Below are 16613 nucleotides of genomic sequence, written 5' to 3'. Positions count from 1 at the left end.
TGTGGTCCAGACTAAACCATACACCTGCATTAAAGCTAAGCACTGATTACTATATCTTTACATATTAAACATAAATCATATCCTGTATATATCTTCTGAAACATTTGTTTCTTATGCAAAGTGACGTTCTTGTTTTCGAAATACTGACAGGAAAACTGATCACCTAAAGACATGTTTTAGGTCTGTTCCAAAGCATTTTTTGGATGTATCTTGTATTTGACATTAGTCTGTATCCTGTACCGATACTAGCGCCAGGCCAAGACTTACCACGAATCAGAAAAACCAGGCTTTAGGAAGATTGCATTGGGAAACTTTTATGAAGTGATGTTTCTTTTGCAGTTCAGTATATTCAGAGCTGCTTAAGTATGTAAATTCTAACAAGTATAGTAAGCAAATAGTCATTTTTTTATATTTTTCATAATCAAATCCTTACTTCATTGTTATAGGAACTTCTTTTGAACACGGGGGCACAGGTGGCACAGGTGTCTAAGGCGCCGCAATTCGCTGTGCAGAGTTGCGTCCCGTGGGCACGCCAGAAATCTCTGATTGTAGGTTGGAATCCCGGTTCGCCCCGATTATATTTCTAGGTTTGTCAGCACCATACCTGTGCTCGTGGGTTTCACCGAAGTGATAAACGTCTGAGACCTGCATCACTTCGGGCTTTCCTCCAACATTAAGCTGACACGCCACGATATAACTGGAATACTGTTAAAAGCGGCGTTAAACCCAACTCACTCTTTTGAACACACTCTGAAAATATTCAAACAAAATGTTCAATGGCTTCTGAGATGAGAACGGTGTGGAGGCAGTTTTTATTCCACTAAACTGAGACTCTGCAGCAGCTATTTTGAAGTTTACAAAATGAAAAGTTAACTTTGTAGCTTGGGACAAACAGAACAAGTTATGTGAAAATGATATTGATATGTTCAGTGGATTTTGGAGTAGAGATTTTAAGTTTCAGAGATAAGGGATGGATGACGACCTATAATATAAATAGCTCACATTGATGATGTCAAGCCAGGTGAAGCAAAAAACAGACACTTAGTCTTAAGCAGTCTATCATTAATTGTATGGCTTAAATTACTTTATATCTTCAATTTTTAAATATAACTCTAAGGACAGCAACATAGTTCATAATGTCCATTTTCTGCCTCACAAATGTTATGTACGCTTATGTCTTAACTTCTGTATCAGTACCGTAGCTGGCAGGGGGGGCTCTTGCCCCCACCTGGATTTTTTTATAGAAACAGTTTTATTTGACTCATGAAAATACAAGTTGGGGACAAGTGGAAGTTGTACAAATATTTGCCCCCCTTTGTCAAAAAAAAGTTGACTACGGCCTTGTGTATGTTTGAAAATATCGGTATTATTATATGACAATGTGTATTTTTCCATCAAGTACTAATTTTGCAAAATATTGGGTCAAAAGTCCCTTGTTTAATGAAGCATTGACCGTTTGAAATCGCCAACCCTCTTAAAGGGCAAGTTCACACGGAAATGAACCTATTTTTCTTGTACTTTTTCCACATTAAAAGTGTTAACCTAGAAGTGTCAAAGACAAAAATATAAAAATATCACAATTAATTAACATATTTTTCGCATTAAATCGATTTATATTTTTCACATTAACCAAGTGTTCTATTTCCACAACAAAAACACCATGGCTTATGCCCTTTGCAATATGACGTCATTGGTGCCAATTGATAAACATTATGACGTCATCATGCTTTGTTTAGAGCCGCTTCACGTGGTGTAGGTACAGGTGAGTGATTCTAGCGTCTCAGATGCCAGCCAGCATAGTGTTATGCTGAGTCACCACTGCGCCGGAATGTGTCGTAGGCCATGTTGTTTTACCGCAAACTGGTACTTGATATCTTTTGCGTTGAGAATAGACAGGGACCCAGTTGAATTGGCACCAATTACGTCATAATCTAAGGGGGATAACTCAGGCCTGTTTAGCTCGAAAAACGAAGGCCTCATAACGGCATATCATTTTCACACTATTGTGAGCTTCCTACTTTCACTGTGAATAAAATGAGTGTATATTTTCAAACACAGATACTAATTAATTCTAAAATTGCGTTTTGTTTAGAAAAAGATAAAAAGTGATTTTTGCGTGTACACTTCCCCTTTAACAGTGCCTTATGCTTAAAACTAATCCAGCAGGCAGGGTTGAGAAGCACGAAAACAATTCAGCAGGCTAAAGGTTAAAACCCAAGGAGCTGGTTATTTCAGAATCAACTGAAGAAGACAAACACAATTCGCATCCAAATGTTTAATAACTGTACAGAACCTGTGGAGGATACAGCATAAAATTATGAAGTTTGGGACTTTTGGGACAACCGAAAGTCATCTTCACACAACAAGATCACAAGATGGCTGCTGAACATTGATCTCACCAGATCATTGTAAAAACATGGTAGAAGGCAAGTAAACAGTGGTAAAAGGTCGTACAACATAATCATGATAATGGGTCCAAAGTGCATATTGTAATATTGTAATATGACGGACCAAACAGAAAAGGACAAGTCTCTAGATTGCCTGATGTTGTACAAATCGGTTGTATTACAGACAACTATACTGGGTTACAACAAATTGGTAAATATTGTGAAACACAAAGATAAGCACTCTCCTGGAATGTCACATAAAAATATTTAAAAATACAATCTATTAAAATGTATGTATATTATACAAATATATCACAAAAACCTTAAGTGAAATTAAAAAAAAAAATCAGTGCATCTCCGTAGCTCCGCATAACCTATCAGTGCTCTCAACATTATCGAGATAGCTGTTTACATAATTCATAAAGGCAACTTGACACCCTACATACATACCCAACGTATATATACATCACTAGCCCTTTAGGCATCAAACCCATAAAGTACTGAAATGTGCCTTAAACTGTGAACTGGTGCTGTTTGTACCAGGTGACATTTGTCCCAGGTGACATTGTATATCAGGTGGTCACACTTGGTGACTTGACTGATTACGTATCATTGTATAGCTTAGGACGCTGTTCGTATTATCAACCAATGATTTGTCTTGTCAACACTTGATTACTTTACAGGCTGCTGTTGAATAGCTGGAATTTTGCTAAGTCCGGTGTCACACAACCATGATAAAATGCCTTCAATTTGTGATTGTCAATTTCTTAAGGAAGGAATGAACTTGGTTGCCTAACAACCAGGAATGTATGCAGCAGTTACTGGTAATGGTTTTTCAGCCTAGATGGCAGAGATGTACGTGTCAGTTGAAATTTACCAATAAAAATCTGTAAAACATTCAACAACTGATAGCAATCACATGGTAAATCCATCAAACAGAGCCAATAGCTATATACAGTAAACACTTACTATTTTCAAGGGATAACACTGAGCAAATACGGATACGAGACAAAAACCCATGATTTGACCTTGCACTGACCTTTGGATCAGGTGAGCTACAGTATATTCTCATCTATCAGTACATACAAAATAACAAATACAAATCACAAACTGCTGTCCAAACAACAGCTACACACTAGTCTCATAAATTTCCAAACATAAACATGTGTTATAAAAATACCCAATATGAATCCGAATATATGTCCCTTTGTCGTATGATGGGTTAAGTGTTAGTTTGGATAACTGGGGTTTCATTGTACATGGTTTCATTTGAGATGCCCTATTTATCATATAAGGGTAGGTTTCTCGGCAGGATAGAGCCAACGGATAAAAACGATATTCGTTGGGGTCATATGCGGATAGAGATGCAAATATTTTGCCAAGGCTCGCTAAATACAATGTTTATTCCTAATGCAGGATATTTACCATCCCCAAACACACTCGCGTGATAACCTCTATATATCCATCCACCCAACTTGACCGAAGCTGGGCAACAGTGCTGAATGAAGGACACTCCTAGAACCAAACTGTCGCCATGGTTACATTGTCTGAACATAGGATAGAAAACACCTCTCTAAAATGTACATAGTGCATAGTGTCTAATCAGTTCTTTGCCAAATTATTTTGAAATTATCTTGAAAGCAACTACATCTATACAACTCAATTCTGATAGGGATTATTTTAATAATATTATGATACACAAAGCTGATTCTCTTACATAATACGTCAAGTGTTTATTAAATAGAATAACATACAGTAGAACACGGATATAACTAACTACAAGGGACCAGAGAAATCAGTTCGTTATATCCGTTGTTCGTTATACACGTTTTTGCTCGGAAACGTCCGCCATCTTGGATCAACAGCATTAATAATTCTCAATTTCGTGTCTAAACTGATAGCTTTCCTCTTACTATTGCCCGCAATGATAGCATATGCAAGTGATCTGACACTTGGACACAATCTCGTAATTTTTTTATGTTTAATGTTTGTTTTACAGACAAGATTACATGTACAGGTAAGATTAACACAATGCAAATTAAACAAGGTTGATCCGTCACCGCTGATTGTGTTGATTCGCCACTGATTGCGTACAGCCAATTGTCAGTGATACTTGACACTGAGTGAGATTTCCCAGTTCGCTATACACGTCACTAATAAGGGATAGATGGGCTTGTCGGTGATCAGATATCAGTTCGCTGTATCTGTTAGTTCGCTGTAGAGAGTTCGTTATATACGTAAATTTTATATGATATTATATAGGAGATAAATCGGGGATTTTTTAACAGTTCGTTGTATCCGTTTGTTCGCTATATCCGTGTTCGTTATATCCGTGTTCTACTGTACCTGATTTTTGTTTTGATCCCTATAGTTGAGAAGTATATTTGGCAAGATAGATGTCCAGGAATCCTAACTGTCATAAGTGTCAGTGCCCTGTTCCACAAAGCAATCTTACAGTTACCATTGTCGTAAGTGTATGTCAAAGTATGGGCCTTAGCACTAAGATGTTAGAAGAAGTAGATGTATTGTTGCAGGAATATATACCATCAGTAAATAGCATCCAATGTATGGTGCTTCAATGTGCAGTATACAAGTGTTACAATGTATCTTGTATCTTCACACTGGTCTCGGAACCAAGGAGAAAATATATTTGCCTCAGACAGAAATATTAACCTTTTACTTGAAATGCAGACATGGGAGAAATACAACTTAGTCCTGTTATTTGTGATCTATACTTTGATTTTTTCCAAGATTTTGATTTGTTTATTACTTTTACAGATCCTATGAGTTCACAACAATTTCTCACTTCTGTTACCCAGTTTTTAGGAATAAAAGAAAGACTGATTTGGGAAGTGACTTAACCGTTTCACCCCAAGTAGCATGTAGCATTCATATCTTTTTGCAGTTAAACCCAGCCTACCCCCTTTAAATAACTATTATCCTGCTGGAGAATGTTCTCGTTGCAAGTTTGAACATTGGGGATTGAAAAATGTTGTAAAGATGCCTGGACAGTATTGCATCGTCATGGTGATGAGGTATCTGAAAAACACTGCCAACTAGTTTCTATCCAGGTGCATTTATTATTGATTATATCACTAATGGGGGACGATATTTCTTGTGTCCCACATCATGATATGGATTGTTGCTATGAAGTGGTATAAAACCCCACTCACTCACTCACTCAATATGTCATCAACAGGTTATCAGTGGAAACATCTGCTTATGGTTGTGCATTTAGTAAAAAGAGACAGACATATTTGTCAAAGTTTAACAATCACCAGAATATACAAAAAACAAAAACACAAACTATATTTTGAAGACATCCTGGTGTTCTCACAAAACGTTTGCATCATCATGAAAATATAGAAAACGATTCATGGCCACAAGAAATGACCACATTTTAGTAAACTGAGAAATCCCTTAATCTACAAAAATGTAATAAAGAACCTTGATCTATAGTTCATATCGTCAAGGAGATAAGGATACCAAAATATATAATTCACGTTCCATACATTGTTGAAAATATTGAAAGAAACACCATTAACGTCCTTAAGTGGAGATAACTGGTTGGGGATGGCAGACAGAGGTGACGTCGATGTCAACATGGTTGCTATAGCAACATCTGGCGAGAGGATCTCTAATCCCTTAGAGGCAGAGTCAACGTAGTACACACCTTTATCAATTCCTGGAAAAAGAAATATGATGTGTTACGTTCATGATCAATACTTATATATGATATACAATATATATTTCTCCATCACCCATGACTACACACAGCTGATATGTTGTGTAGTGAGTGAGTGAGTGAGTTGGGTTTAATGCCACTTTTAACAGTATTCCAGTTATATCGCGGCGTGTCAGCTTAATGTGGGAGGAAAGCCCGAAATGATGCAGGTCTCAGACGTTTACCACTTCGGTGAAACCCACGAGCACGGGTACGGTGCTGACAAACCTAGAAACATAATCGGGGTGAACCGGGATTCGAACCCACAATCATAGATTTCTGGCGTGCCCAAGGGACGCAACTCTGCACAGCGAATCACGGCGCCTTAGACGACTGGACCACCCGTGCCCCCTTGTTGTGTAATGGTGACATGGGTCTAATCCAAGTCAAGATTAACTGTTTAGGCTGTTTAACTCTAGGAAGTCAAATGAGCCTGAGAAGTCTATTTGTTAAAATGTAAAAAGAAATTCTAAGGGGCAATGAGCCTGAAATAATCACTGCAAACAATGCCCCCTACATGTTGGTATTTTTAGGACAAAAATTCATTAAAGGAAAAATACCAATCTAAGGAAATGTTAATGTTCTATTGTATCTCCAGCTGCACATATTCTTCTATTTGTTTGTTTGTTGTTTATCTCCACACTCAGCAATATTCCAGCTATATGATGGCGGTCTATAAATAATCAAGTCTGGACCAGACAATCCAGTGATTGACATCATGAGCATCGAACTATGCAATTGGGATACGATGATATGCATCAACCAAGTCAGCGAGCGTAACCACCCATTCCCGTTAGTCGCCTCTTACGACAAGCATAGTAGCCTTTTACGGCAAGCATGGGTTGCTGAAGACCTGTTCTACCCCGGATCTACATAGGTGACATATACTTCTACCACTGAAGACTTCTAAAACTTGCAACTTTCACAAATGTGACCACACACTAACCCATTATGAGAAGCTTTTCAGTTTGGATTGTTTTTTAAATCATGTTAGCAGTATTAAACAAGTGTTCCATTAAGCACCCCCTGACCAACAACCAATATAAGTAATCTATAGGAGCGCCCCTACAAGGACTGCAAATTTACATGACAGTCATTATTTTCTTGTGTATATTACAGATGTATTAAAAGAAAACATGATTATTTTATAAAATATTTAAGTATAATCAAGTAAGTTTGTTCCTTACTGCTCAATCTCTGAAAACAAATTTGACTTGTGTATGGTTTCAAAAAGCGACCCTTTTTAAATTTTGTTAGTGTCCTTGGTACATATTAGGGCTAATACGGTATATTATTTGAATTGCTGGTTTGTGTGTAGTTCACGGAGAGTGAGACCCCTCCTCCCTTACCATGTTGTGTCTGACTTCCGTTCTGCACCACGTTGAGGGGGTCGAGGAGCTGACCCAGCTTGTGGACCAGCCAGCGATGGCCTTCTTGTTCCACGGGCTTAAACGTCAGGAAGATTGCTTCCGGCATACGTGTTGGCGGCTTGGCGTAGAACTGGAAGTCTACCGCCACACCTGTTGACAGGAAATTGTTGTCTTCCATGTTAATGATATTAAGTCGTTAAATATTTATTGTCATATATTCATTCAGAGAGTCAAGATTAGCCGTACCTATGTATCCCAATACCTGTGATTTGCTACATGATCTTATGAGTTATACTACTCAAAAGAAGTGAAGGACCACCCGATTCTGTCATATTACTATAATTAATCTGTCATACTACTATAATTAATGTCATATTACTATAATTAATCTGTCATATCACTATAATTAATCTGCCATATTACCATAATTAATCTGTCATATTACTATAATTAATGTCATATTACTATAATTAATCCGTCATGGCATGACATATCCAGTGTTCAACATATCTGACTCAACCTAGTTATCAGTCGACAGAAAGCAAACATACAACATTGTGCATCTTTTTATGGTTATGTAAATAACATAATAATAAAAACAAAAAAACACAAGCATTTGTCATACATTTATGCATCTTTGTTTGTTTGTTTGTTTGTTTATTTGTTGTTTAACACTGCACTCAGCAATATGCCACCTACATGATGGCAGTCTGTAAATAATCGAGTCTGGACCAGACAATCCAGTGATTTGATATCATGAGCATCGATCAACGCAATGGGGATACAATGACATGCATCAACCAAGTCAGCGAGCCTGACCACCTGATTGCGTTAGTCGCCTAACGGCAAGCATGGGTTGCTGAAGACCTATTCTACCCCAGATCTTCACAGGTAGCATTTATGCATCCATATGCATATTATTCATACTACTGAATTATCATACAGAGATTATTACCCTAGATTGTCTGTTATGATTTTACAAGCTAGAGTAATACATGAATTCTTACACGTGCTTCGTAAAATCAGTATGGCACACATGCTAGTGTAATAATTTTCTTTATTCCCCATTATTTCTTAATCCTTTTGAGTTCCCCTTTAGAAAAATGCACTGATCACGTCCGCTGTCTTAGAAAAGCAAACTTGTCGATTGACGTCAACAATCTTTAGTAATGATGTCGTCTCTAGTGTGACGTCATTCTGACCTTATGTTACATTCAAATTTGAATGAACAATGCCGCAAGGATGGGACCAACACACTCTTGGGACTACAAACTGAGTTCGAAACAACCAGGAATTCAACACATCCAGATTGATACATCCAGATTCAATTAGGGAATTTTAGAAATCTCTGGCTTTATCAGTGGATTAGTATCAGCCAGGAATTCAACACATCCAGTTTGATAATCCAGATTCAAATAGGGAGTTGGCTTCATCAGTGGACTAGTATCAGCCTCATAATTACTACTACTGTCATCATCATCATCATCATCATCATCATCATCATGTTTGCCCACCTGGTCTTCCCTGTGAGTCGGTCTCAACGCTGTATCGGATGCACACTTTAGGTGGTGCACCATAGTAGAAGGTCGCTTCTGTTTCAACAGGAATCAGATTGACTCCAAACTTGCAGCTGCCATCTGAAGAATTAATACTTCTATCACACCACATCAATGTCAACATATCAACATTATTATCTGTCACAGAGATAAGGCAATTGCTTATACATGTTGCGTAAATAACGTACATGCCATGCATGACCAATCCGTAGTGTGCGTGCGTGCGTGCGTGTGTGTGTTGGCTGATTGTACTAGTCAGTCTGTTTTAAAGGGGGACTTTCGCCAACACAAACTCCTGTTCCTCTACCTTGATGACAAGCATACTGAGATACCATGCCCCAGTTTAACATGGAATACCCCATTCAGACACATTACACTGACTCCAAGCCGACCAGTCCTTCTTTTTATCCCCTTAATGCCGAGAACCAGGCAGGGTAACAACAAGTACAATCTTTCATTGTCTCTTAGTAAGATGGGGAATGAACCACTGACCGATGCTGTATCCACTAGACCATGGAGCTGCTTCTTTCACATGACACTACAGCACAATATCACTACCTTGAACCACAAACATCAACACTGGTTCCAGTTGTAGTTGGATAGGAGACATAAGTCTGGCACACCAAGACGCAGGTACCCGAGTAGTTTACATCTCACATCCCCCATTGTCACATGTATTCAACCAAGCAACCAAGCAACCAACCAAGCAACCACCCAAGCAACCAACCAACCATCCATCCATCCATCCATCCATCCATCCATCCATCCATAAATCAATCAGCCAACCAACCAACCATCCATCCATCCATCCATCAATCAGCCAACCAACCATCCATCCATCAATCAATCACTACTATAGATTCAGTTTGAGCCCAATTCAGATGACATGACTTAAAATAGCTGTCCAATGAAATTACTCTCATAAATAAAAGAAATTCTGTGCTGCTTTCGAAAAAGGAGTGATGGAGGAGGTGGCATCATTTCCGAGACAAAGCTATGGTTTCAAATGGCTCCAGCATATAATTATATCAGAATGGAGACCTTACACACAGGATAATTGAGGATGAGCCCTAACAAGTGTCTACTTTGGCTTCAGAACAACATTATATAGAACAACACTGAGAAACAGCATCTTACCCTTGTGCCGTTTGATATCAAACATATCAACACTCGTCGATAAAGTCCGAGGAGCATTCAATTGTTATCGACAAGTGTTGATACATTTAATATCAAAAGACACAAAGTTAGATTCTATTGTTCATCTAAAATCATTCTTCCAACTTTTTCAGTTTGTAAACTGTGATAACCAGTGTCTTTAATGTCCTATAGAAGCCATTTTTGGATAATAAATACTTTGATTACCATTTGCCTGATAAAGGTCAGTAACTGTGTGTGCCCAGGGTTTGCTCTGTGCCCGGCAGTTCTTTGTCATATTGGGTTTGTAGATTCCCACTTGGAATTTGCCAGTGTCGTAGATGCTGCCGAAGCGGTCAAAGTCTGTCTGGTTGTAGGTCTGGTACACATACTGCCCCAGTGGATTTGTCGGCGACGCCCAGTTCACCTGGAAACATTACAGCCATTGGGTTAAAGGGTGAGTGAGTGGGTGGGTGGGCAAGTGTTTGGGTGGGAGAGTGGGTGGGGGTGTTATTAGATGGGTGGGTGGGTGATTGAGTGGGAAAGTTGGTGGGTGTCTTCACAGATGGGTGGGCGAGTGATTAAGTGAGAGAGTGGGTGAGTGGGTGCGTTATTAGATGAGTGGGTGAGTGATTGAATGAGAGAGTGGGTGTGTTTATAGATGGTTGGGTGAGTGATTGAGTGAGAGAGTGGGTGGGTGTCTTCACAGATGGGTGGGTGAGTGATTGAATGAGAGAGTGGGTGGGTGTCTTCACAGATGGGTGGGTGAGTGATTGAGTGAGAGAGTGGGTGGGTGTCTTCACAGATGGGTGGGTGAGTGATTGAATGAGAGAGTGGGTGGGTGTCTTCACAGATGGGTGGGTGAGTGATTGAGTGAGAGAGTGGGTGGGTGTCTTCACAGATGGGTGGGTGAGTGATTGAGTGAGAGAGTGGGTGTGTTTATAGATGGGGGAGAATTAATGCATGAGTGGGATGGCTGGGTGGGATGGCTGGGTGGGATGGCTGGGGAGAGAGTTAGCGTTTGGTACTACAAACACTGGCTATCCCCACAACATTGTTTTAAAGGGGACTTCTCACACACAAGCACCTGTGTAGACGTCACACCAACTTACTCCATTCTTGTCCACCAGTGCAATGATTGAACCATCCGCGGCAAACTGGAACTTGTAACCTTGGTTACATGACATCATAGCAGTGCGATCGGTGACCAAATGGTAATCTGCAACAAAGAGAATCATTAATTCATAATGGTGAAACAGCTGCAAACCAGGGGTCCGAACAATTTTAAATCCCAATCGGACATTTGCATTTAGGCCACGCCCCCTTCAAAAAGCGTATTTTAGGACGACACACATTACAAGTTGTTACGTATTCATAATATGAAGAATTATGAATTGTTTCAATTTAAATTGTTAATTCACCGGACAATTAATAACAAATAATATCATTTTAGATAAAAATGGAAAACATACGTTTGTTTCTGTTATAATAACGATCTGTTAACGTAGTGAACGGTCTAATTAATATTCATGAGTTATATTCATGAGTCTGCTCAAGTGTACGCGTTGTAACATTTGGATCGAGACTATTATCCCATATTTGGTTATCACGTGACCTCACGGGAAAAGTGTTTTTTTAAAACTAAAGATTATTTAAAAACAAGACAGATAATATAATCACAAATACTAAAATATCGTTGATAGCAATAGTTATTTGAATACTTTTTTCATCTGTACTTAATTATTGACCATAAAAAAATGATATCGATCGTCACAGAAAGCAAAATGGCGGTCAATCAAGATTCAATATACGACTAGCTACTGAAAACAATAAAATCTGCAAATCCTCATTGAATGTCAACCAAGTGAAAGTCGTTAGCCACGTCTTACAAATGATCGTCCAGACTTTGAGGGTTTGGCAGATCCGCTCGACTGATCTGCATCGGTTGACTGGTTGTCACGCTTTCGCTACTTGTCTGAGGTTACGTATCGTCGCATTGTGAGGATAACGAGGTACATCGATGATGCAAAGTATTTATGTACAGTTGTAAACACCTTTCACTCAAATTAACAAGATGTTCTCAGTAATTAATCAGTGTCAACTCAGTTTATTGCCTATTACAGTGATTGACCGATTGGACTATCATGTCGGTACGATGTATTTACAGCAATCAAACAAACAAAGCTTGTCAGTGTAGATAATCTTCATTGTGTTACAACTGCAGCGGAAACTGCTCAGTCCTAACTGTTGATCATGTCCGGGTAAAATTTAAGAATGTCCGGACAATACTTTTTAAAATGTCCGGACAGAAAAAATTAAATGTCCGGTAAGCAATATTTTCAACCGGACATTTGAGATTCCCAATCGGACATGTCCGGCGCATATGACGGTTTCCGGACCCCTGCTGCAAACTAAGAATTTAATTGTGCATCTATTTCTAAAAACAAACGAAGTACAAAAACATGTTTGTAACAAATTAATAATATACCACAATATTTGATTGGAAAATCATGAAAACAAAAACAAAATAAAAAGAATAAAAATCCCAAATCATCAAAAGGCAACAGTTCCGAACTAGACTTATCAAAATGGAAAATTTCAAAAAGAAATATTGAACGGTTTTGGACTTCTGCTTCGGAGACAGACAGACGGACATGCTGATAGCTACGTGGATGTGGGATGGGTCTCTCCACAATCTATGAAAGGAGGTTGGGGGACTTACAAAAATTCAACAAATACTGATACACCCGGTACAAACAATTTTTGTACCTTTCTTGCATGCAATTATGTACACTGTTTTCACGAAATCTTCAAATCTAATACAATACCAAGAATAGTTGGATTATTACAGAGCATCACCCAATAGAACCCAGTGTGATGCAGTACATCTTTTTGGGGGCAATGGGTAAAATAACTACAGGAAATCCGTGCTACACAGAGACCCACACCTGAGTGTCTTTTAATATCAAGTGAGGTGAAATGGGGTGCGTCCAAGATTGCACTTACATAACAGTGTGTGTGTGCGTGTGTGTGTCCGTGTGCGCACGTAGAGTCCGGACTAATGTCCGTAATAGTGCTAACCCACTGAGATAACATGTCGCAGTTTTAACTTCTTCCTAATATCAGCTTTCCCCCCTCCCTGATGCATACCAGTAATACCCGTGAAGATCCGGGGTAGAATAGGTCTTCAGCAACCCATTTTTGCCGTAAAAGGCTACTATGCTTGCCGCAAGAGGCAACTAATGGGATCGGATGGTCAGGCTCACCAACATGGTTGATGTGTGTTATCATATCCCCACTGCGCGGATCGATGCTCATTATGTCAATCACTGGATTGTCTGGCCAAGACTCAATTATTTATAGACTGCTGTCATATACCGTATATGACTGCGTATTTATAAGCCGAATTTTGAGGACCAGAAAAAAGATTCTGTAGAAAGGGGTCGGCTTATCCATGGGATACACTTTCATGATAGTATTTTTCAGATCGTGATCTGTCAGAAACATCGCCTGAATGACGGTCCGATAGATAACAACTTCCAAAATGTTTGGAAGTTGCCACGACTAGAGCCATTATTGTTATAAATTATCAATAAAGTTTATTTATACACCAATGTTGTCATTATTAAAAAAAATGTTATGCATGTTACTACTTCCGATAATAAGTTTTCAATTTAATGTTCAAAGTTTATCGTTCTTCATAAACTCCACAATCTTGTAGAATTTTCCTATTCGGAATATTCTATAAGTAATACGTTACCACTGTTATACCGAGGCTGTTGTCTCCCACAACTGCTGCTATAGCGAAATCTACCACAGAGATCTCAATTACCTCATGCAGCACGTGCGTAGCCACCTAGCTGCCATGTGACACCCTTCACTCTTGTCTCCTGCGAGAGCAAGTGCTCGGGGGACGGACGGGCGGGCAGCAGCCCAGTGGTAACGTATTACTTATAGAATATTCCGAATAGGAAAATTCTACAAATTACATTAAGTAATACGTTACCACTGTTATACCGAGGCTGACTACCACAGTAGGCGGTGGGGAGCACCTACAACCCGAATCCTGACTGCTAGCGTTCCTTCCGACCAGCGGAAGTAAACACCAAGGCGGAAGCACTCGATGCGCATGCACCTAGCTAGGCGTTACCCTATAGGAATACCAAAGCACTGTCAAGCGCATACCGTAAGGCTCAATCGTCATTGCCAAAACGATTGGTGACTCCAAACGGCCCCACTGGATAGGTATTTCATCGCCGCAGCGGATGAGAACACTGTATCCGCGTGAGCTTAATCTTAGATCAGGTTAAACAGTCGAAAAGAGGGAAATTAATTTCATTCAGACCGTATATCCCAGAGCAAGCCTACTTAAAGTATGCATTAGGCGCGTGACCTAATTCCAGTATTTGTAAGCATGCATCACAAGGTTGGGATACACGACAGACAATTAAAGACATAATTGTCAAAATACAAATAAGGACAAAGCACACAAAAAGCCGCCCTCACCTGTGGTGTGAGTGCGCTGGTTTGCGGGACCCCAACTCCTGTACCCACGGCAGTGGGAACATTGGAGTAGACCCAGATTGACCACCGTGCAAGGTCAGACGCCTGAGGAGTTCGGAATTGCGCTGGGCACACCCCTTAGGTGCCCGCTTGCGCCGCGATCCGCGGGCCAAGACGGTGCACACTCTCCACGACGGCATCAGCGACCTGTTTGAGGTAATGATTGGCAAAAACCGAGTCAGAACGCCAGTAACAACCTCGTAATATTCTGCGAACAGAGATATTCGAGTGTAGGGCAAATGTTGCCGCTAGCGCCCTGATCTCGTGCGGGTTTGACCCCGCTACCGGTAACCCCCGAGACCGGTACGCCAGATTGATGACAGAACGAAGCCACAACGCAATCGAGTTGCGAGGTATGTCAACCGTGCGATTAGGGTTACACAATATGAACAGACGGTCACGCCCTTGTCTACGTTCATTCGAAGCCTTAAGATAATACTTAAGGGCCCTAACCGGACACAGCCCTCTGTCCTCAGTATCAGCAGGATGTAAGATTTCTTTGAGTGATCTTACAGTGAATTCTCTCTCCGTTTGCCCGACTCTCTGATTCTTGGCGACGAAGCCCATGAGCAGGCCCAGGCGGACCGCTCCTTCGTCACCCCTATCGAATCGTACCTTGGCGACATCGAGTGCATGAATTTCGGATACACGTGCCGCCGTGGCAAAGGAGAGGAGAAATGCTGTTTTCCAAGTCACATGCCGGAACGAAGCACTATGCAAGGGTTCATACGGAGCTTCCGTAAGTGATTGCAACACTAGGGAAAGATCCCAGGCCGGTGCCCGAAGGCGGCCCTTCTTAAGATCGTGCTGTTTGAAACCCTTGATAATACCCCGTATCACCGGCTCTTTGGAGAGACTGGTACCCATAGCAACGTCCCGTACCGTAGCAACGGACGAGACATAGTTGGCAATGGAACCCCCGGAGAGTTTCCGGGTCTCTCGCAAGTGAGACATGAAACGAGCAATATCCTGCACAGATACCTTATCTGGCGAATGAATGTGATGTTTACAACACCACTTCGTGAAAATAACCCAACGTGCATTATACACCTTCTGGGTAGAATCACGATGCATACTAACGTATGCCCGAGACGCCCGGCGAGAAAAAACTTTACTCCTCAGACGCTCGGTGACAACATCCACGCGTGCAGATTGAACTGCCCTGCGTTTGGATGAAGCTGACGGGTGTGAGGGTGGATCAAGAGATCCGGTCTCACAGGCAGTGGAAGTGGCGACTGCGTGACCTGGGTCAGCAAGTCGGGGTACCACGATCTGTTCGGCCACATGGGCGCGATCAGTAACATTCGACAGCGAACTCCTCGGAGCCGGCTTAGAATGTGTGGTATCAACGCTGTCGGCGGGTAAGCATAAGCGACCAAGCCCGTCCAGTCTAACGCGAGAGCATCGTGATCGATGGCCCTCGGGACCGGGACTGGTGATACAAACAACGGGAATTATTGTTGAACCGCGTTGCGAACAGGTCGACCATCGGACGACCCAAACGTTCGCACAGCCACTGAAACACTACTGGGTTCAGCATCCACTCTGTGGGGCTCGGATCCTGAGGCCTCGATAGAGCATCGGCCAGTACGTTCCGCACACCTGGGATGTGACGGGCGCGTATCTGGCACGGGACACTGTCCACCAGAGCGTAAAACTCGAACGTGAGATCGAGTAGCGAGTGACTGTGGGTTCCCCCCAGTTTGTTCACATAGGACACTACCGTCGTGTTGTCGGTCGCCAGCATGAGCCGGGCGTCGACGAGACGATGCTTCCAGTGATTGACTGCGTTGATCACTGCCTTGAACTCGAGACAAGTGATGTGAAGACCTAGTTCGTCTAAGCACCACAGCCCCGAGCTCACCTCCCCCTTTAGATG

The 16613-nt window shown here is 41.0% G+C and overlaps 1 protein-coding gene across 3 annotated transcripts in view; it reads right to left on the bottom strand.

Moving 5' to 3' along the window:
• Positions 1 to 5447: 5447 nt before the first annotated feature.
• The window catches only part of LOC124113675, a 29896-nt gene continuing 18730 nt past the window's right edge, over positions 5448 to 16613 (bottom strand). For all 3 annotated transcript variants that reach the window (XM_046474138.2, XM_048386009.1, XM_048386010.1), the window contains 5 exons: positions 11284 to 11390; positions 10400 to 10598; positions 8996 to 9118; positions 7461 to 7631; positions 5448 to 6072 (listed from right to left, as the gene is read on the bottom strand). In XM_046474138.2, coding sequence (XP_046330094.2) covers positions 5813 to 6072; positions 7461 to 7631; positions 8996 to 9118; positions 10400 to 10598; positions 11284 to 11390 — 860 coding nt within the window. In that variant the 3' untranslated portion in view covers positions 5448 to 5812. The remainder of the gene's footprint in view (positions 6073 to 7460; positions 7632 to 8995; positions 9119 to 10399; positions 10599 to 11283; positions 11391 to 16613) is intronic.

Source organism: Haliotis rufescens, unplaced genomic scaffold (assembly GCF_023055435.1).
Source record: "Haliotis rufescens isolate VD_foot unplaced genomic scaffold, xgHalRufe1.0.p SCAF_6, whole genome shotgun sequence".
In the NCBI taxonomy this organism is placed as follows: Eukaryota; Metazoa; Mollusca; class Gastropoda; order Lepetellida; family Haliotidae; genus Haliotis; species Haliotis rufescens.
The sequence above is the reverse complement of the archived record's forward strand: the minus strand, read 5'-3'. Positions and strand labels throughout refer to the sequence as shown.